At 41.5% G+C, this 22,475-nt stretch overlaps 1 protein-coding gene across 1 annotated transcript in view; it reads right to left on the reverse strand.

Annotated features, from left to right (window-relative positions):
• Window positions 1-69: 69 nt before the first annotated feature.
• TMEFF1 (transmembrane protein with EGF like and two follistatin like domains 1) overlaps window positions 70-22,475 on the reverse strand; it is a 126,196-nt gene continuing 103,790 nt past the window's right edge. Inside the window, exons 6-10 of the mRNA XM_074899370.1 lie at window positions 16,054-16,202; window positions 15,174-15,239; window positions 7,174-7,297; window positions 2,917-3,075; window positions 70-1,220 (exon numbers count right to left, since the gene is read on the reverse strand). Of these exons, the coding sequence (XP_074755471.1) occupies window positions 1,136-1,220; window positions 2,917-3,075; window positions 7,174-7,297; window positions 15,174-15,239; window positions 16,054-16,202 (583 nt within the window). The 3' untranslated portion in view covers window positions 70-1,135. The remainder of the gene's footprint in view (window positions 1,221-2,916; window positions 3,076-7,173; window positions 7,298-15,173; window positions 15,240-16,053; window positions 16,203-22,475) is intronic.

The raw sequence follows: 22,475 nt of genomic DNA on the forward strand, positions 1-22,475 counted from the left end.
CAATATAGTGAAAATGTTGTATTGTGACATGCTTTTCCAGTTCAAAATGTTGAAAGCATTTTTTTTATTGAACAAATTATTAAATCCTACATGCAAAATTTTGAAAGCCTAAACTACATGTTAAAACAGCTGAACACATCCTATTCACACTTTATCTTGGGATCTTTCAAACGACAACTAACAGTCTATTAATATAACTATGACCAGCAGACTAATTTGGATGGACTTTAGCTCTTGAAAATACTCTATACAAGAGCACTAGTGATTCAGTCACTTTTATTATTTTTTTATTTTAATCACAAACACTATACAATCCGTATTGTAGGTGTTAAAACATGTATTTGCTTTAAAAAAGTTTAAGAAGTATTAAAACAGCTTTAACAGTGATAAAGTAGGCTTTATTCCAATTATTTGTGTTCAATTATTCAACACCAATTTTTACAATACCTAAATCTACTAAGACCTACTCCTTTTGGACCTGTGCCATCTGCTCTACCAGGTAACTTCCCAAATTATGAAATTTATAATTTTCCTCTTTAAAAATAAATCGTTGGAATTATTTATGAAGATGGCAGTGCTTAGACCCAGCCCACACATTTTATAAATATGTTACAACTACACACAGCACACAGCTTCACAGTTCATGCGATAGGCAGTGTCTAAAAAATCAGTTACTAACTTCCAAAAACATTTAAATATCTACGGTATTTAAACACAGTGTTTTCTAGTTTCTCATAAGAAAAGTAAGCTGTAAACATTTTTACCTTTAGTTCATGCCTTGTTTGCTAGGTAATGTGGACTTTTTTGTTGGTTTGTTGGGGTTTTTTAATCTACAACCATTGGTGGAATAAATCTGTGTTCCCAAAAATATTACATTCCATGGATAAAGCACAAGTCTATTATATAACCATGTGATACAGATACAGAAAATGAACTACTGTATTCAAAAACAGAAAAGTAAAGATACTAAAACAGTCCATAGCTGTTAGAGCTGATGCTTTCAGAATACAGACCAACATTGTTACACTAAAAATGTTCAAAAATAAGGCCTCTGAAATAAATATTTCCATTCTTTAAAAAAAGATATAATAAAAATGTACATCACATGGTCAATGTAGGTATAAAAATCACTAAGTTAAACCATTCTGGATGATGTATCTGAAGTAAAATGGCCTAGGTTTTGCTTCTGCCGTCGTCCTCTATTGTTTTTGGGGCATTTTCTGTTAAAAAGAGAAAAAAACCCAGACAGGCTGATTTTATATATGACACATAAAAATAAGCCTAGCAATAATACATCGACTTAATTTTCTGAACAATAGCAAGGAGTCTATGAACTGGGCTGACTGGGGGGACGCTCCTGCTGTTCAGTACCGGACTGTCACCTGAGGATGTCTGTGGGACCCCAGATCACACAGAAGGGAGTTCTGCTTGGACTTGAGACTGAAACCAGCAAGGTGTTACATCCTTCAGCCTTGATCCAACAAAACACGTACCACAGTGAATAATTGCATTTGCTTTACTTTATATGTATTTCACACTTAAAATGCAGTGGATGGTAAGACTGGGCCAATCAGTCTTTTGAAATGTTGGACCTCCAGGTGCCCTGTTGCTCACGGCAGCCCCCTGAGACAGAGCCCACCCAGGACTCTCTGTGGGGTGACTAAGCGATCCCCTTCTTGCAGATAGACACACAACTAAGAAAGGATTGACAAAAGCCAGCAATTCTGGACAGGACAGGACTTGCTCAGCCTGTTAGGCAGTGTATGATGGAGCAGTCCTGCTGGGACACAGCAAGACAGACTGTCCCTGAGAGGCTGTGAGCTGGGGAACAGTCATAGGGAGTCTGAAAGACAAGGGCTGCTGAAACACAGCCTTCCACACCACTGCTTTAGCCAGTAGGGTGTGGAGAAAAAAAAGGATGTGAAAAAATCATCAATTGCATGAGCCAAATAACTCTTTTACATGTGCAGGAGGTCTTAGATATGTGTACTTCCACCTGCCACGTTGAACCTTACACAAGAGATAGGGAAGGGGGGTCTATATTGTTCGTTCATAGGGGTGTCACTCTGCATCACTGAATTTGAGAAGCCATGCACTAACACAGTAGCACAAAGTTTTATGGCCCAATGTAACTGGAGCTGAAAAAGCAAAGGACGAGTTGAAGAGGAAAGGCAAGATGTGGCAAGTGTAGGACTTAAATGCTTCATGCACCTCTAAGGTAATTCAGTCATCCTTAATCTATCCCAGAGCCCTCAGGCCTCACTGGATTCAAGTCCTTGATGAGCAAACTGAGTCCCTTGTCATCAAAAAGAATCTATGGCTCTCATCTCTGTTTTCATACAAGGGAAGAGTCTGAGACAACCCAGAAACTTGAACTCTGTGCTTGTGCATCTTTACATTTCATAAAATAGGCTTCCATGGAGAGTACCTAATAACGGGACTAGCTGCACATTAATTTTGAGAAAGCATGCATGGTGTGAGGGATACTTCTCTCCCTGTGTAACACCATTTACAGTGGTGCTGCAAGGAACCTCTCTGGTTTCACTGGGTGGAAGGAGGGGATCACAGCTTCTATAAGATAATCAGCAATGCCTGAATAACACTAGTAAAGGTCTAACACAGTAGCTGACTTTGTGGGTGTGTTTCAAGGCTGATCTGCTCTGCTGTGTATTTGGTCTGGGGATTCAGAGTGGTCACCGGTGATTTGTGAATTTGAACAAATGTGTGTTTTGCGACCAGAAAAAAAAAAGGTGACAGGATGTTACATAATGCTTCCACTTCAATCATTAGATATTTTTCATGTGGGTATTTTAGGATATATGTGAAAGTACATAAAAGTTGGGGAGTCAAATATCTAAATACAGAAATACATATCCATATGATGTGCATTTTTTCACTGTTTTTGTCTTTACCTACCTTGTTATGCACATGACAATTGCAACTATAATGGCAATCTGTACAGCTCCAATTATTGCTGCAATAAGGACATGCGTAAGCTTTTGTCTACTTGGGACAACATAAAGAATACTAAAGTCTGTCTTTTCACAGTGCTGTCCAGTATATCCTGATTCACACCTGAAAAAGAAAAGGCATATTTCATGGAATCTGTAATCTGACAACAGTCCAATCATTTTGCAGATGAAATAAGGAGTCCAAAGTGACGCCAGCTGAGAAAGAGCTGGTGAGAAGGTGGAGGTATGGTAATTCTTGGGTTGGGGAATGGTTTGGATTTCTGTGTCAAGAGAAGAGACAGAGCAGACATGCTCTGCTTTCCTGGATAAGGTTACTAGTGGCTCTCTGAAAGCACATGGTGAAGGCCCTGATTTGACAAAAGAAGTATGTGGGGTCATTATTAAATTGGGGCAATATTTAGGAAAAAATAAAGCAATTAGGTGAAACAAATAGACAAGGATAAATGAAACAGAAGCATGCTCATGGAACACAATGTGAGCATGCTCATTCAGCTTCAATGTCAATATGGGAGAGAAGTAACAAAGAGGAAGAGAACCCTTGAAAAATGGGGGAAAAGGAAGACCCCTTTTCAAGCTGCAGCCTATGGACATGGAATCCTGCAAAACCTACTGGACAAGAGCAGCATCAAACCCCCTCATGCCTTGTCACCAAACAAAAATTTGATGGAGGTCGGGTTAGAAAACCAATGGCCACAATTGTTCAAGTGTGAATCATGGAAGAATCCATAAAAATTGGCCAGGGGTGGGGGAGAAATGGCTGCAGACAGAAGAGAAGCAGCTGCTTTAAATGGTACCTTGCATGAGCAAAGCAGCAGTTAGCTCAGTGAGAAAGAGTAGAGGCTGCCCCTGATCAGCGACATGTGTTCAGGGAATGAGATGTGCCAGTGGTGAAGGTGGCAGTAGAAACACTCTCTAGAGGAATTCATGTCACAAGGCAAAAGAGGCAGAAGGACAGCAAGGAAAGCAAGAGCCACCCAAGACATTGAGCTGGAGTCTGCAGAATCAAGGCCCACCACTTACATCCCTGAGCAAGTTATGAGTACAGCTATCCTGTAAAACTGACTGATTGGAATACATCGTTAAGGGCAACTGAATCATACAACTGGCCTCTAGCCCTATAGTCGAAAGCTGGACAAGAAACATCACATGCAGGCAGAGAAACACTCCTTTTGTAAACTGAATCAGATAAACCCAAATGAAACAGAAAATCAGTCTCATCCACCCAAAATCTTTGTACTAGGGTAGGAATTAATTCTGTTGGAGGAATGAAATAATTACTCCACAGACCTTCCTACAACTGCTAATGCAACTCCTAATCCCTCTTTGCATGCAGGGATAACAGTTGGGGTTTACATGTTCATAATCTTGTGACTCTACTTTCTCCAGCCATGAGCTGCTATGTAAGGAGCTCAGGCATGAAACAAGTTCCAGTAAGAGTAGAGTTATTAAAGAAAAGCCCCAATGTACTGTAAGTAAGCTCAGTAATGGCTGGGAAGGCAATCCAGAGAAACATGTATTAGCATACAAGAAGGAAAAGGATGTGGAACATGTTGGCAATCATGCAAAAAGAAACAATAAAGAAGAGGACTCCTTGCTAGTGAAGAGGACTTGTTACTTTGCTTTTGGTTTATTAAAGAAGGTAACAGTCAAAGTGTGATCAATGTGAGAACCGCTTTAAAGCAAAGGAGGCAAAACAAATCAGAGGAGGCACAAGTAATTTAAAGATGTTTCCTCAGAAACACTGAAGTGACAGGAAATTATTTCCAAGAAATATCAAATGGAGATTCAGGAGTATTGAATGCTGCAAAGGAGAAGTGCTTGTGTTAAGAACTATATTGGTGGTGGGATGAAGTACTAGGCACTAGTTTAAGTTACCTTAAATGTACTTTTAAATACCTTTAAAGCATTCTGCTGCATTAATATATAGCAAAATAATATAACATTAATATAATAGCAACATAGAGGTCAGTATGGATTTATCAAAATATGCTCATCAGCCAATTAATTGAGTTAGCGTAAAGTTTAGATTTCTTTGCAAAGGGTTGAACTGTGTCTCCTTGATGCAGCCTGCCATAAGGACAGGGTAGAACTGCACTGCACAGGGCTGGCAGCAGGAGACAGACCACAGCCCAGCTGTGCAAAGGCAGATAAACTAAATATAATATTGACTACTACAAAACCTTCCTCCCACCTGCCTGATGGCAGTCCTGGAGGGTTGTTGTACAATGAGCAAGGAGATTCAGTGCCCCCAGTGAAAGCGAAAGTCATAATTTGCTCTGCACAGGCATTTGCTGCAGCTTTGTAGGTCGTCTGATATCTCACACATATCACTACCAGGAAATGAGGACCAAAATAAACAACGTATATGCTGCATGTGTATGAGAATGCAAAGCATTTGAAAATAACAACTGCCCCTAGCGTTCAGAATTATATTTTCCTTGCCAGAGAATGAGAGAAAATTTTTCTTTGATAGAAGTACATAATTACTACAATGGACTGCATTCTGATATAATTTTTTTTCTTAGTAAGTCTGCTCCAATAGGAAACACACATAAAGTATGAGACCATCAGTATTTAAATAGCAAAGTAAAGTCCAAAGGAGATCTGATACTTAGAGTTAAGAACTGACAGTCAAATTCTTGACTGGAACCACGTGAGGTTTGTTGTGCTAGGTCCAGTGCTGAGATACAGTTCAGGCTGTTTAAATAAGTAATTAAATGTAGTAATAGTAAATGAAATTATAAAATAGAATTTAGAGGGACAGCAGATTAATTAAATTAATCAAAACATTGCCTATCGGTAATTATTAGAGTAATAATAAATATTTAAATGACTGAATAGTAATTGAATCATAAATGAATAAATCACTATATGATTAGCACCATCCAGAAAAGAATCCTGAGAAATAAAAAAATCAGTTAATTCAACCAGGAATGTTTTCCTTGAAATAGCTCTACTTTGAATATTTTGAGGACAAATCCATCAGAAATTGTGTTAAACACAGCTCTAGATTAAAAGAATACTATAATCAAATAGTGCTGCCTAATGCCCATCGAGATGACACTGGGGATGCACCAGTTTCCCAAGAGAAGCAAAGCCATGTTGAGCTCTCTTGGTTCTGCCAAAGAAAAGAGAAAAACAATTAAGTTCTATTGGAAAGGTGGAAATAAACAAGAAAGGGTCTTGGATGGGCAAAGGAATAATAGAAGCTTTCAAATGCCTGACAACCATACTGGATCTGTGTTTTGGGCTTCCTGCTCTCTGATAAATCTGGAAACCCTTAAATCTTGACAGTGCAAAAACCCCTAAATATCTTCAATAGATAAAGATCAAGGGAGAAAATGTGATAGTATCTAATGGATTTACAGCTGAAGTTTCCAAAGCAAAGGAAAGCAAAGAGTTATAGCATCTTCAGCCACATTAATCTGAAAGTACAAGCTTGCAAGATAAAAGTTTCAGGAGTAAAACTTCCCAATAAGTAGGGCACTACATGCTATTAAGAAGTGGCCTTTTTCTACAAACAACTTTTAAATTTTTTTTTTTTTTTTGAGGAAAACAAAGATGCTGAATTTAGTTGATGAAATGTAAAGAAAAATATTATCTGGGAGCTAAGGAAATAAACTGGAACATCCAGAAATTCTGGGAAACACTGTGTGGCTTAATACTGAGTGTACTGAGCTGCTAGATTATACTGTAGACAAAAACTGTGGCCTAAAGAATATTTAGCAATTTTATACTCTCTAGATGAAGCCTATTATTGTGAAGAAGGGCAATAAATGTTAAAAATAAGATATTGATACTCTAGAGAGAGTTTATGACAGGAGCAATAAATTTACAGACAGTATAAGAGCAGACTAAGAGGTCAATGGGGAAAGCACAGTCATATAGAGAAGCCATGCAAGGTAAAGGAATATTTTTTTTCTCTAGATAGGACTTAGCAGCTGAAAATAAGAAAACAACACTGAGACTAGACTTCTCAGAAAATTCAGCTTCATAACTACCTGACTGACCAAGCCTTTCCTCTGAGCACTATCTCCCACTTGACTGGAGCAACTGGATGTTGCCCACAGCACAGGGATATGGTTCCTGTGCCACTGCTTAGGTAACTGCAAACTGATACATGCTTTAAATATATCTAGAGAGCGTTCTGATTAAGCTTTACAGCAACTTCAAGCACATTTTGGAGACATGCAGGACTTACCGGCAGGAAGCCTTCTGAGTGGAATAAATGAATTCACATTTTCCATGTATACAGTAGCCATTGAAGCTTTCTGAACAAGGTATGTGGTTTCCGATGTAAATGTCTTCTCTTTGATCACTGGCATCTTAAGAAGAAATAGACATAAACCATTATAAATGGCTGTATGATATTCATTAAAAAATCTCAACTAAGAATAGCATATCCTTAAAAACTTGTGAATAAAGGAATACAGAATAATAAAGCAAAGGCTTAAGAGTAAAGTTTCAGAGGCACCTACAGAGATGTACTGCACTGAAAAATGATTCTCAGAGACATCTAAATATGCTTCTTATGTCAGATTTCTCAAAAGGAGAAACGTATTCATGACACAAAACCAACCAACGCGTGAAGATCAGCAGACGTCATTGGGGCAAAGAGTTAATATGTATATACAGAGAGCTCTCTCCCATGTCTAAGCAGAGGAAAAATACCTGAAGTGTTAGAGAGAAGCTGAACGATATTTTATGATTACTGGGTAGAAAACAACTCAATAAAGCTCAGATCTGACTGGTACTGCCAGTCATTATAGCTGAAATCAAACACACTACAACAGTGGTCTTCCTCAGAGAAATGCTTTTATGGAGAGGGAACTTCAAAATATTGAAATGAGCTTAAAATACCCATCCCTTTGGGAAGTGTACTGGCTTTGGCTGGGATGGAGTTAATTTTCTTCACAACAACCCGTAAGGTGCTATGTTTTAGATTTCTGGTTGAAACAGCGCTGATAACACACCAGTGTTTTGGCTGTTGCTGAAGGGTGCTTGCACAGCCTCAAGGCTTTTTCTGCTTTTCACTCTGCTTCTTCTCTCAGTGAGTAGGCTGGGGGTGAGCAAGAGCCTTGAAGGAGACACAGTGAGGACAGCTGACTCCAATTGACCAAAGGGATATGACCCTGCCATATGACATCATGCTCAGCAATAAAAACTGGGGGTTTGGTCTTTCCAAGGTGCCAGTTGCTCAGAGACCATCTGGGCATCAGTGTGCTGGTGGGTAATTGTGAGTGATGGCTTATGCATTGCTTGGGATTTTTCTCTTTTCTTCCCTCACTCCTTAAACTGCTTTTATCTCGACCAATGATTTTTTCTTGTGCTTGCTCTTCTGATTCTTTCCTCCATCTTCCTGAGGGGAAGGAGAATGTGAAGGTGAGCAAGCGGCTGTGGTGGGTGCTTAATTGTTGGCCAGATCAGCCCAGCACAGGAAGGCAGTCCCTTCTGCCCCAACATCTTTCGTGCTTCTATCATGTTACTAAGACTATCTAAAGCTGTGTACATTTTTAACCATTCTTTCCCCAGAATTTTTCTGTAAAAAAGTCCTAAACACATAAGTTGTTATTTCATAATAAACTCTAAATAGCAGGGATCTAAAGATGTGAGCATAATTGTGGAATTATGTTCATTTCCATGGCAACAGACTATAGCGTCACAAATACAAGATTATAATGAACTACAGGTGCAAAGCAAAAAGGGACTGCAAAGAAGAAATATCCTATACAACTGCAGATATTTGAAATAACACCAACAAGAAAGAGAATGTCTTTATACAAGAAAAAAAAAAAAAAAAAAGGCATACTGCTGTTTTAGGTTTTCCCTGAACATTTTCGGGAATGTTTTCTATTTTGTTCCAGGAGAAATAAAACAAATAACTATTAGAGGTTTGAGATATAAGGAAGTCTGTTGGTTCAGGCTATGCTTCGAAGATACAGAAGACTTGATACAAGGAAAGAACATTGCCTAATACTGACAATATGTCCACCACTGCCCTGATGGAATAGACTATGGAATGTCTAAGAAAACAGTGGGTATGTCTCATCCCAAAACTGTTGCCTCCCTCCTTCTCCAAGCAGTTAATTACTGTCACATCTAGTCCCAATCAAAGGCTAGTAATAAGCTATTTATTAATATTATTTATGAATTATATTTGTCTGTTCAGATAGCTGCACCATGTCTGGTTTTAATATATTTACTAATACAAAATGTGAGGCTTAGTGAAAGATGCATCTCCTGAAAGGTGGCTGTGTAGTCATGGCCACCCAAGTCAGAGGCAAAACTTGTATTAAGCAAAGAGACAATGTTAAATGCAGGAGGTGATTCTCAGTGTAAAAACAGACATTTGCCCACCTACGGTAGAGAATCTATTTTTAATCTGAGAGGCCTGCTAGACTGCTTCAGAGCTTCAAAGTGAAAGATTCAACTGGTGTAGGAGCCTTGAAAGAGTGACTGGATATAAGAGTTCAGATACTTCAACAGAAGGAAGAGGCAGGCACAAAAACTGAAACCGTGATGCTCATCTTGGTACAATAAAACCAGCAAGGCAGCTGAATCTGGGAAGAAAGACCTTTCTGATGTAACTTTAGGTAACCACTTGCACTGCAGGAGAAGGAAACTGTCATGGCTGTGGTTCTAGAGACTAGAAGGTATTATACATTCAGAGAACAGGGTTTAACAAGAGTATCTCATAGGAATTTAGAGCAAAAGCAAACAGATAGAAGTGTGTACTGTTCTCTTATCCTGGAAGAAAAAGTTGTTCAAAGTAGTTCACTTCAGGCTCTCACTATCTAAAAAGACCTGACTACTGCATAAAAAAATTTCAAAACAATTATTTTGCACAAGGCATAATCCCTCTGTGCACATCATTTGCTGAATTTGAGATTGCTGAAGCTATACATGTTAATAATAATAATAATTATATGCAATGTTTTTTCCACTAACTAGATTTCAAGGGCAATTTATATGCAATGAATAAAAGGCTGTAACTTCTTCTGAATAGAAACCAAAAGTGGTGTTTCATTACATCACATAATAAGATGTATATTCCATTTGGTGCTTTTTATGCCTTCATAATGTAAGTGAAAATTGACATTAAATCATTCCAACTGGTACATCATATGGAGTGAAGAGAACTTGTTAAAAAATAAAAATTTTTGTCAAAAAAACCCTAAAGATCAGAGCTAACAGAGAAGATACCAACCCCTCGCAACAAAACCTGAATTAAGACCAGCACCGAGAAGAAACAACAGCGAGTTATGGTCATTAGTGATTCCCTCCTGTGCAGAATGGAAGCACCCACCTGCAGACCAGACCCTCTTTTCAGGGAAGTTTGCTGCCTCCCTGGGGCCCGAATTAGGGATGTCACCACAAGACTGAAGAGCTTAGTACAACCTTCAGACTACTATGCATTCCTGCTGTTTCACATGAGTACTAATGACGAAGCAACAAAAAGTCTGAGGTCAATCAAGACATTTCAGAGCCCTGATAAGTATGCTAAAATATTTGGGAGCACAGGTGGTGTTTTCATCAATCCTCCCAATAATGGGGGAAGACGCTGGAAGAAACAGGCAAACCCAGGATATCAATACCTGCCTCTGGGACTGGTGCTTCCCCCAGAACTTTGAGTTTTTAAACTATGGAAAAGCATTTGAGACACAACGTATGCTGGGGCCTGATGGGCCTGCAGGGAAAAATGCATCTTTGGACATAACCTGGTGGGACTGATGATAGACCTTTATACTAGAATCAATGGGGGAAGGGGATACCAATAAAATTGCAATAGGTGAGCCAAGGGTTGGCATGGCATTGCCTGAGGGTTGCAATGCCAGGGGGAACATTTGCACTGCCCCTGGGAGCACAGAGGGCTCAGATGTATATCTGAAATGCTTGCACAGCAACACACACAGTAAGAGAAACAAACAGGACAATCTGGCAGCATTGGTCAACTCCCAGAATTACAATGTCATTGGTATTAGGGAGACTTGGTGGAATAAGTCCCATGATTGGAGTGCTGGGATGAAGGGCTGCAGGCTATTCAGGAGGCACAGGCAGGGCAGCCAAGGCAGAGGTGTCATCCTCTATGTAAATGAGACGTTTGATTGTACAGCCCTCACAGTTAGTGATGATGCAGTTGAGAGCCTCTGGGTGAGGGTTAGGGGGATGGAAATCAAGGAGATACTGTAGTGGGTGTCTACTACTGATCACACAGCGAGAATGTAATCACCGATGAGTTATTTTACAGGCAATTAGGTATTGGTAATCTGTATGGGTAGTCCTTGTCCATATGGGAGATTTCAACTTCCCAGACATCAACTGGGAATGTCTTGCTGTGACCAGCAGGTCTTGGAAATAATTGAGGTTTGTAGAAGATGTTAACTTCTTGTCACAAATACTCAGTGAGACAACTAGGAAAGTTTCCCTTCTGGACTTGCTATTTGTGAATAAAGAACTTGTGGGGGATGTGCTGGTAGGTGACTGTCTTGGCCACAGTGATCATGAAATGGTTGAATTTAAAATTTTCAGTGTAGTGTGAAAAAAGGACAGCAGAGTTGCTACCCTGGACTTCAGGAGAACAACCTTTAAGCTATTCAGGGAGCTATTTAGCAGAGTACCCTGGGAATCTGCTTTTGAGGGTTTAGGAGTCCACGAGTGCTGGTCAGTTTTTAAGCAGCATCTTTTAGAAGCACAGGAGCAGGCAATTCCACTGAGTCGTAAGTCAAGCAAGTGATGCAGAAGACCATCTTGGCTGAACAGGGAACTCCTGGTAAAGCTCAAGAGCAGATGGAAGTTGTAGGATCTCTGGAAGCAAGGTCAGGCTTTGCAGGGAGATTACAGAGCTGTGGTTCATATATGCAGGCAGAAGACACGAAAGGCCAAAGCACAATTAGAGTTGACTCTGGGCAGTGTTGTGTCAGATAATATGAAGGGCTTTTTAAAGTACATTAATAGCAAGAGGAGGTCTAAATAAAACACTGGACTGATACTTGTGGATGGTCATCTGTCTAACAGGGATGAAGAAATAATTGAGGCTTTCAATGCTTTTTTTACCTCACTCTTTAATAATATTGATAATGATACTTTATAAAACTTTAATGATACACCTTGGGCTGCTTAGTCCCCTGAGTTGGAGGACCACAAGTGTCCATTTGTGGACATTGAAATTGTAAGGGACCAGCTGTATCAGCTGAATGTTCCCAAGTCCATGGGGCCTGCTGAGATTCCTCCCAGAGTACTGATGGAGAGAGTGAATGTTATGGCAGGACCCCTCTCCATTATCTACCAAAGGTCTTGGGAGTCTGGGAAGGTCCCTGCTCACTGGAAGTGAGCAGTTATTCCAATACTACAGACCTGTTAGGCTAACTTCCTGGGAAAGATTATGGAGAAGATTATACTGGGTACTATTGAAAGGCATTTGAATAGTGCAATCATCGGGCAGAGTCAACATGGGTTCAAAAAGGGAAAGTCCTGTTTAACTAATTAGATATTCTTCTATGATAAGGTCACCTGCAGTGGTAGGTTGACCCTGGCTTGACACCAGGTGCCCACCAAAGCTGCTCTATTACTCTCCATCCTCAAGTGGACAGGGGAGAGCAAATATAATGAGAGGCTTGTGGGTCAACATAAGGACAGGGAGAGATCACTCAGCAATTACCATCATGGGGAAAACAGACTCAATTTGGGGAAAATTAATTTATTACCAATCAAATTAGAGTAGGATAATGATAAGTAAAACCAAATCTTAAAAACTTTCCCCCCACTGCTCCCTTCTTCCTGGGCTTAACCTTACTCCCGAGAGTCTACTTCCTCCCCTCCAGCGTCACAGGGGGACAGGGAGTGGGGGTTGTAGTCAGTTCATCACATGTTGTCTCTACCAATCCTTCCCTCCTCAGGGAAGGACTCCTCACACTCTTCCCCTGCTCCAGTGTGGATCCCTCCCATGGGAGACAGTTCTGCAAGAAGTTCTCCAATGTGAGTCCTTCCCAGGGGCTGCAGATCTTCATGAACTGCTCCAGCGTGGGTCCCTCCCACGGGGTCACAAGTCCTGACAGCAAACCTGCTCCTCTCTCCACAGGTCCTGCCAGGAGCCTGGTCCAGCACAGGCTCTCCATGGGGTTGCTCAGCTTTTTTTTCCCTTCTTAAATAGAGGTGCTACCACCGTTGCTGATGGGCTCAGCCTTGGCCAGTGGCAGGTCCATCTTGGAGCCAGCTGGCACTGGGTCTATTGGACATTGGGGAAGCTTTTAGCAGCTTCTCACAGAAGCCACCTCTGTAGTCCCCCTGCTATCAAAACCTTGCCATGCAAACCCAGTACACCTGCTTAGTGGACAAAGGTGGGTAGATGTACTTTTTCTGGATTTTAGTAAGGCTTTTGATACTTCCCTTCACAGCATCCTAAACAAGTTGTCCAGCTGTGGGATGAGCAGGTTCCCGGTGCACTGGGTGAAGAACTGACTGAAGGGCAGAGCTCAAAGGGTTGTATTGAATGGGTCTACATTTGGCTGGCAACCAGTCACCAGTGGTGTTCCTCGGGGTTCAATTTTAGGCCCAGTTCTGTTCAGTATATTTATCAATGATCTGGATGCAGAAGATGAATGCACTGGCAGGTGCTGTTGACCCTGTTGAGGGACAGGAGGCCTTGCAGAGGGATCTAGATAGATTGGAGCATTGGGCAATGATTAACAGGATGAAATTTAACAAGTTCAAATGCCAGATTCTGCACCTAGGATGGAGTAACTCCAGGCATAAGTATAAATTGGGAGGGGAGTGGCTGGGAGGGCAGCCCTGCAGAAAGGGATCTGGGAGTGCTGGTGACAACAGGCTCAGTATGAGCCAGCAGTGTGTGCCCTGGCAGCCAAGAGGGCAAACTGCATCCAACACAACATAACCAGCTGGTCAAAAGAGGCGATTATCCCACTGTATTCAGTGCTGGTGCAGCCTCACCTGAAGTACTGTGTGCAGCTGTGGGCCCCACAATCTAAGGATGTGAAGGTCCTTGAATACATCTAGATGAGAGTAACAAAGCTGGTGAAAGTGCTGGAAGGAATGTCCTGTGAGGAGTGGCTGAGGACTTTGGCCTTGTCTAGTTTGGAGCAAAAGAGACTGAGGGGCCACCTCACTGCTCTCTACAGCTTCCTGAGGAGGGGCTGTGGAGAGGGAGGTGCTGAGCTCTTCTCCCTGGGATCCAGTGACGGGACACACGGGAATGGTTCAAAGCTGCATCAGGGGAGGTTTAGACTGCACATTAGGAAGCATTTCATTATCAAGAGGGTGGTCAAATTCAGAAACGGGCTTTCTAGAGAGGTGGTCGATGGCTCAAGCCTGTCAGTGTTTAAGAGGCATTTTGACAAGAAATGCCCTTAAGAACATGCCTCAGCTTTGTCAGCCCTGAAGTGGTCAGGCCTGGTCATTGGACTAGATGATCACTGTAGTTCCCTTATAACTGAAATAGTCTATTCTTTTCTATTCTATTCTAGTCTAGTCTAAAAAGTGCTATTATTTGTGAGAAAAGAGGAAAGGTTGACACCTATGCAGATCTTTTTCCCACTAACTTGAGAAAGACAGAGGTGTTTTGTCCTGGACAGCAACACCTTGAGCAAGAGCTACGACATACAGAAGCATATTTGTTCTGAGAATGCACCTAACACACACTGGCTACTACCACACAAAATAACTGAGCAGAAAGTGAAACTCTGCTTTAAATAATTTCTATCAAGGTTATTAAAGGTAAGGTGAAGTTCATACAGGTAAAACATTTTCAACCAATGTGATTCAGCATATTAGTTTACTGAAAACATTTTAAAACATACTAACAAATACAGAATCTGCCTTTTTTTTTCAGATGTAAACAGAAAAGATGGGGTCATGGAAGGGAGGCTTGTGTCATTTCATGAGGAATGTCACAGCTTGGTGTCTTCCAGTAAAGTCAGTTTCACAGCACTTGGGGAGAGTCTAATCCTGTGACTGGTGCATAGGATGGTGAGCAGCTGGGCATCTTACAGGAATACAGCGAGCAAAACTCACAAAGAACGCACATCTCCTTCTTGCCAGCCTTGCAACGTGCTGTAAGAAAGAAGCTGTTCAGAGGTCTGTCTCGGATACAGAAATCAAAGCTGTAAGGCAGACAAGAAGGGACCTGCATGCTTTATTTTCTCATCTCGTGAAACCATAACCAAACAGCAAAAGTCAGCACGGTACCTTTCACCTCTGGCCGATACTGCATGCCATCATCTTTCTTTCCAACTGCGTTTGTGTCATCTGTTTCTAGATGATAAATACATGCATGGATAGCTATTAAAAAAGGCTTATTTCCAGACCACTACATGTATGTCATTGAGAAGCCAGAATAATATTCAAAGAAGTATTTTAATTGCAGTAAAACTGGACATATTTCCCCATTGTCCTCCCATACAACCAGGCAGGTAGCACACCTGGTCAGTAGCAGTCAGTAACCCCAGCGTTCAGACCAACACATGACACACCTCAAGCTGTTGGTTCTGAACTAAAAACTTTTCTGTGGTATGGGCCTAGGGTGTGTAACTGGCAAAGAGATGGTGGAAAGCTGTATTCCCATGAGAAATTCCTAACTGCAAGAACCCAAAACTGAAGAGTCATGCACATGATTAACAAGGCAGTAGAGAGAGTGTTTCAGTGGACCATTCCAACATTGGAAAAGGAAATGCCTAAATATTTGTGCCATCTGTGCCCAACTTGACTCACCTTGGAAGCACATTCTATAGCCCACAGCAGCAAGATGGAATGTTTCCCAGACATCGGTATTCCTTTTGCTCTCCTACTTCTTACCACCCTCACATGTAAGACCCATTGGGCTATTGCTTAGATTCTCCTAAGAGCTTTTGCTGCCTTCCAGGTAATAGCAGCCAAAGAAAGGTAATGTAAACACAGCAGGTATGTATGTATCGTAAACATACCTCTGTATGAGAAACTCTAAAATATAGGCAGGGAGTTCACTGATAACTGGATCAGTGACTTCTGATCAAAAATGGAAAAGGGAAATCTCTATCAAGCCCACTTATGTCAGAATTTACATTTACCAGAAAACCAAAATTAAGCCTACCTGAGCAGTGTCCAAGATGCCTGATGTCGATCTGCTCTTGCCTTAGACATGATGCTTCTCTAACAAAGCATGGATTGTTATAGGAACTTCCATCAGAAGCACACACAGGATTAAAACTGTATCCACTGCAGTCTATATTACATACACACCTGTTAATTGAAACATACAGCAAAAAAAAATTGACATCCAGCAAACAAAAATTAAGTCATGTTGAGTCCTGAGTAAACAACACTAGCTCATACACTAATACCAGGAGAGAAGAGCTCTCTCAACATCATCAAGATGTTGAAGAAATCATTGACGTCTCACACTTCCAAGCAGAATGTACAAAATTATGAATAGGTGCTTCAGTGTGCTTTTTAATAATGTATTGATGTTTCTCGTAGTTTTACTAAGATATCAATTTCTCTGATTAACACCTGAAAATTGATAACACATTGCTAGGAAGATTTACTATGCTGATATAACAGTTGTGGTGTCTGTTCCCAAGTGTGAACAAAACCAGATGAATATTCTGCTTCTTGAAGGGTGTCAGGATCCCTGAGAGGGAAACAAAAAGGAAAGGACTTCCTTTTCTCTTAAAGCAGTAAAAGGAGTTTTTCTATTTCAGAGGCTGTATAGAATCAGTATGCTTGGTTAACTGTGTCATTTCAGCAAGACATTCATTCATAACTTTGAAAGTTAACAGTGGGTTTATTATGTTGTAGTTATAACAGGATTATGCGATCTGAATGATTTCATATCAACACTTCGGTTGTTTTAGACACAGCATTTCCCATATAATTTGCAACTAGGGATTTTAAAATGAAAGCAGGAAAAATGAAGACCTAGCACGCAGCTGGTTCCTAACCACGCAAACGCAGCACAGCCAAAGACTTAGATAGGGCTATGACTTACCTGGTTTTGCTTAGATAGTCTTGTTGCCCCAACAAAAAGTACTGAAATTTTACATGTGTGAATGGCACAGGAAAACGTCCAAGCTTTCCAAGCCCCACCCCTCTAGTTTATTTTAATCAATATTCTACTTTTTAACAACATCTATTTTTGAATGAAGGTTTCTCTGTGTGTTTCCGTTTGCTCTGCAAGCTCTGCTCTGCCTCTGGACTGGGAAAAAGTAAGAAGTGTAGCTGCAGAACAGGGGATGAGGTGGGCACCAGGTCCAGTTCTCGATCAAACTCCTCCTGATGCCGTGAGAGCAGGAATTGCTGCTCTGCATCTTCTGAGGAGGTGGCAGTGGGCACGGAATCCTCTCCTTGCCAGAAAGCTCTACGCAAGGGACACATGGTCTGACTCCTAGGAGCTGCTGCTAGCTTCATCTTGATTCACTCTTGTAAGACACAGCGTGGGGAAAAAAAAGCCAAGTTACCAACTTGCCAGGTTTTTTATGCTCTTTCCAGCTGTTTCAGATGCAATTAAATGATTAAATACATGTACGTGTGCCTGAAGTCAGTAACAAATCTCACAAGAGAACCCAATTCCATGCTGAAGATGGCCAGTGTACCTTTTTCTCCCTTTTTCCATGAGCACCTTTTGTTGCCTAAATTTAAAGATGCTAACTTTGCCAGTAACATTTCATGCCTGTGAACTTCAGATTGTTGTTATACAAAAGAATATCTCTAGTGCAAACAGGTTTTTAAGTGAACCTACTGACAGTGAAAAACTACCCCTGTAATGAGTTTCTACACATCTTAGGGACCTACCTCATAATACTTACAAAGCAGCTAAATATCAATATGAAAACTATATGATAATTTTTCTCACTAGAAATAGTAATGGTTGTAAACCTTGGACCCAGGAAAGGAAGTGCTATTTTGTTTACATACTCCCACATGATTTTAAGCCTAACAAGCCTAATAAGGGGTTTATTAGGATTTACTATATGCAAATAAAAGGCTCACAGCTCAGCAGTTGTGTGCATTTATTGACACAAACGAGCAGAGAGCTAGTCATTATTTGTATGACACTGGCTATGTGCTTACAGATACATTTGCTCAGCCTCAGCACTCAGTAACAAACACTGCCTGTGTGCACCCATCCTTGTCACGTTTAGGCACATTTGATATGTATCACTAGACCAACTCCATCTGTACTTCTGTTTCCAAACACCTCTAAATCTGCTTGTAGTCACCATCCAAGGTTCATAGCATCATAATTACTGTTGGGTTTTGTCATTCCTGGTGACAAATAAGGTGAGTTTTGAAAATAATTTTTTTTTCCTCATGGTGACATTACAGGCTAAAGTTGAAACTGCTTGGAAACTGCTTATGTTTTCATGCTTTGCTGTGTTTAGATTTAACATCTAATATTAAATGATTACTTTCTTAGCATTGCCAAATGCTTTTTTGGGGGGTAGTTGTGAATTCCTGACCCTGTTGTTCTGATAAACTCTCTCAGTCTTAGCTCTAACCATCTCATCAAAGTATTAAAATTTGCTTTTTATAATTTAAAATTTAATCTAAAAGTAGGAAAATTGAAAAAACAAAACCCTACAAGAGGAGAGCTTGTGACACATTCGTAAGTGCTGGGTCAGTGTGAAGCAGCTGAAGCCCACTGACCAGCTGCCATAGGCTTGCAGCTGCTTTGTGTGGTTGGAGCCGGACAGAGCTGGTGACTGCCGGGGGTGGGAGCAAGGGAAATGCCAGCCTGCTGCCAGTCTGGATGCTGGGATTTGCTGGAGGCTTGCAAGCACACCAAACCTCCAGCGGGGTCCCTGGTGGCACAACAGACCCCAACCAGCTGGCAGACACACGTATGTGCCTTCCACCTGCAGGCATGAGGGCTGCAGGCACACCAAATCTCCAGACAGACAGACCTGGCTAACTGGTGGGACACATGTCTGCTGCCCATCAGTTAGTTACCAGTGCTGCTCACACACTGCTGCCTTGGGTAGGGCCTGACTGCCCTTCCCCTCAGGGCGATGGGGCAGACAGTTGTGGTGGTTTCTGTTTTGCTGTGGCTCGCTGTTACCAGCCATTACTGGCCATGGTGCCCGGCAAAACTGACTGGGCTTCCAGGGCATCCCCTGGTGCTTGTGTCCCTGATCTCCAGGATCTGTCCCCTCTTCCAGGATCCACACTGTCCTCCTTCCAGGCACCCTTCTTCATCTGTCCAAGGGCACTGTCTTTTGGGACATCTCTCCAGAGCCCAGGCCCTTGGCTTTGTGGTCTAAGCAGTTTATCTGCAGAACTGCACCGCACGACCGGCATCTCAACTGCTGACGCTGTCTCATGGCTCTTTCTTAACTGAAGATGTGATGTGGCACTTTTATTTAGCCTGGGCATTACCCAGAGTTTACAACTGGTTCATGCTGGTTGTAGCTCAGGAGTTCAAAAGTCAAATTTCAGAAGTTCACCCCATCACATGCATCCAATTATCTGCTTGATGCCTTTAGCTACTTCTTTGCCTACGACCGTGATGCCAAATGGTATGACTGGCCTTCACCTGGCCATCTAGTAATTGGTGTAGATGCTTCAACAGAGCTGTCTGGCATGTAAAAGCAGGTGGTTTAAGTATGTTGCAGGATAATGAACTGGACTGATGAGACTATTATGTTTCATTATTCCAACATAAAATTCTGAAGCCTTGCAGATGGCTGAAAGGGAACAAGTTAAGGTGAGGACATGGCTGGGGCATGATGCTCTAAATGGAGCAAGGCCTCTGTGGATGCAGTAGAGTGGCAGAGAGGGAGACAGGAGCACATGTTAGAAACCTGTACCCATCAGAGAGTCCATGTGAAGTTGTCTTTGCTCATAGCCGGTTGGCCCTAGACCCAAAATACAGCCAGGCCTGCTGGAAGCACCAAACTATGAGATGGGGGAAGCGAAATCCAGGGAGTGCTGTTTTTGATAAAACACATGAAACAAAAGTTGGTTTTAACTGCTCGGTGTTTGTGAAGGAAGGTAAAACCATGCGAGAGAATGTTGCTTCTCTGATGCTGCACATCAAACAAATTGAAACTGGCAGCTGAGGCCCTGCAAAAGGACAGGATTGTCACCATGGACTGAAACAAAAAAGCAGCTCAGGGAAGTATTGGGAGAATCCCAAATGAATTCATTATGAAATACCGAAAATATGTTACACCCTGAAGTCAGAGAGCTACAGAGGCCAGACTTGATACTGAGGAGATGACAGAAAATCCAACCTCCTGAGGGGAACCAACTGCCCCCACCAGCCGGTTTAAGTCCTAAAGCCAGGCAGAAGTCAAAGCCCAAGACTACCAACCACAGCCCATGGGACTGAACCATCCCGCAGACTACACAAGCAGCATATGAAGTATGGGAGAAGACGTAGCAGACAGTGTTAATGAGCTAAAAGTGTGGCCTCAGAGGGCATAAATCTTATTACGGGCTTTTGCAGGCAGGAGAACTAGAGTGAGTCACCACGGACTGTGGACTTGGTTTTTCTTCACAGCTGAAGACTGAAACTGGACACAGAATTGAAGTCCCATATTGTAATTTCTTACCTGACAAGCTCCCTGACAAGTGTGGAGAGAGCAGAGACAACACAGAGAGCTGCTCAGGAAGGGAGGGCAGGAACACTCAAGATCATAAAGGGGGAGCAGTGATATGTGAGAGGAGCACAAGAGGGGTACCCAGGAGGAGAGACATAGACCCTAACTGTAAAATTCTTAATATCCCACCTTTTAAGCAGTTATTTTCACTTCTGCCTTATCTCCCACCAGCACTGCATCCATGTACCAGCGGCCTGTGAGAGCAGTGCCACACACAGCTCCCCGAGCTTGGATGTGCAGCTACAGACACTTTCCAGCATGACTTGGGCTGAATGACTGATGCATGGCAGTCCTGCTGTGAGCCTGGACTCCTCCAGCCACCACCCAGCTAAGGGCACTACCCCTTTGCAAAGGGATGCAAAAGTTTTGATCATATTTCTAAATTCACATACCCAGCATAAAAATATTAGGCTATACAATTAGAGATATAGTAATATGCAACAGAAGACAATTTTATAAACCAGGAAGTATTGGAAAACTTATATCAGCAAGATTTAAATTAGGATTTTAATCCATATAAATAAGGTATTTTGAACAGAATTTTTTACCTTACTTCTACTCACTTTAAAGATGTATTAAAACACTATCCTGCATTTGTTGGGACAACATCACAGCTTTGATTCTAACTTTAAATATTTTTAACACTGATATTTAGGTAACTTTTTTGTCTATTCCTTATAGAAAAAAACAAAAAGCAAGATTTATTTTCATCCCTAATTACCAGTAGAAATAACAATTAGGTGTGCTGTAAGTATATGCTTTCTGGTGTGAACAGGTAGGTGCACACTGAAATTATAGTGTACCAAAAGGGTTGGTTTGCAGTTAAAAAAAAAAAAAAACACACAACAAAAAAGCAAATAGAATAGAGAATAGTACCTCCCACACAACTACTCAGATATAGAAACTTAATTTCTTATGTGAGAAATTAACTATCTAGAACCTCTTAAAGACTGCTGCTTTGACCCCTTGGTATATTTTCACAAATGTTAAAGGCTGGTCTGAGCTTGGTTGTCTGGCACAATCCAAGGAGATGATAGCATGAAATGATGTCATAGATAACTGCAGAAGAAAATCTTGTATTTAAGCTTCTAGTGTGGAAACCTGAGGTTCAAACCCAGTTCTGAGTTGCTTCCACATTGCAAGCAGATCAGTAGGTGAATATGCAACAACTACAGCTGAGGTGAGCAGCCCGCCTGACTCCTGGGGTCACACGTGAGAAGTCTCCTGGGGTAGGCAGCACAGAAGCTTGTGCCTGCTCTGACAGGTATGTTTATTCCTCGGGAGTGACTCCACAAAGGAATCGGGAAGGATCTTGGGAAAGAAAAGCCAGAATCGTGTATATTTTCACAAAGAGAAAAGTAATTATTTCGAAAGCTTGAAAAACAAAAATGCCAGAGTACTTTTAAACATCATAGTATCTTTCTCCTGCTATTTGGACTAACTTCGAGGAACAATTGCTTCAAGTTCAGCAGTGGTGCAAGCATAAATTGTTGTGTGAATCTGATCTTGAGCTGCTAAAAGTGAGGATAAGCACAGCAAAGTCTGCATCAAAAAAACCCCAAAAACCCTACAATGAAAGGCTTCTCTGTTTCCCCAGTTGCTTTTTCAAAGTGCCAGTTTTCCCTCAGGCTCTCCAAAGCCCTGCCATGTTGGGAAAACTGATCATCACATCCCAATACAAGTCAAGACTATGGCAAAATCTTAGCCTTACAACTGACACTGGGTGTTTTTCTACCATTGTCTGGAGCTGAGCGAGGACTCCACAGCTTGAGCCCCACCGCTGCTCTGCTGTTGGGTTTGGTATGTGTTGACAAACACAATCCTGTTTGGTGCCCCATGAAAATAAAGACAAAACTACCAGCTGGCACCTTCAGCCTGATGTGTGGCTGCTCAGCACAACCTTCAGAAGAAA

Source organism: Athene noctua, chromosome 2 (assembly GCF_965140245.1).
Source record: "Athene noctua chromosome 2, bAthNoc1.hap1.1, whole genome shotgun sequence".
Taxonomy (NCBI): domain Eukaryota; kingdom Metazoa; phylum Chordata; class Aves; order Strigiformes; family Strigidae; genus Athene; species Athene noctua.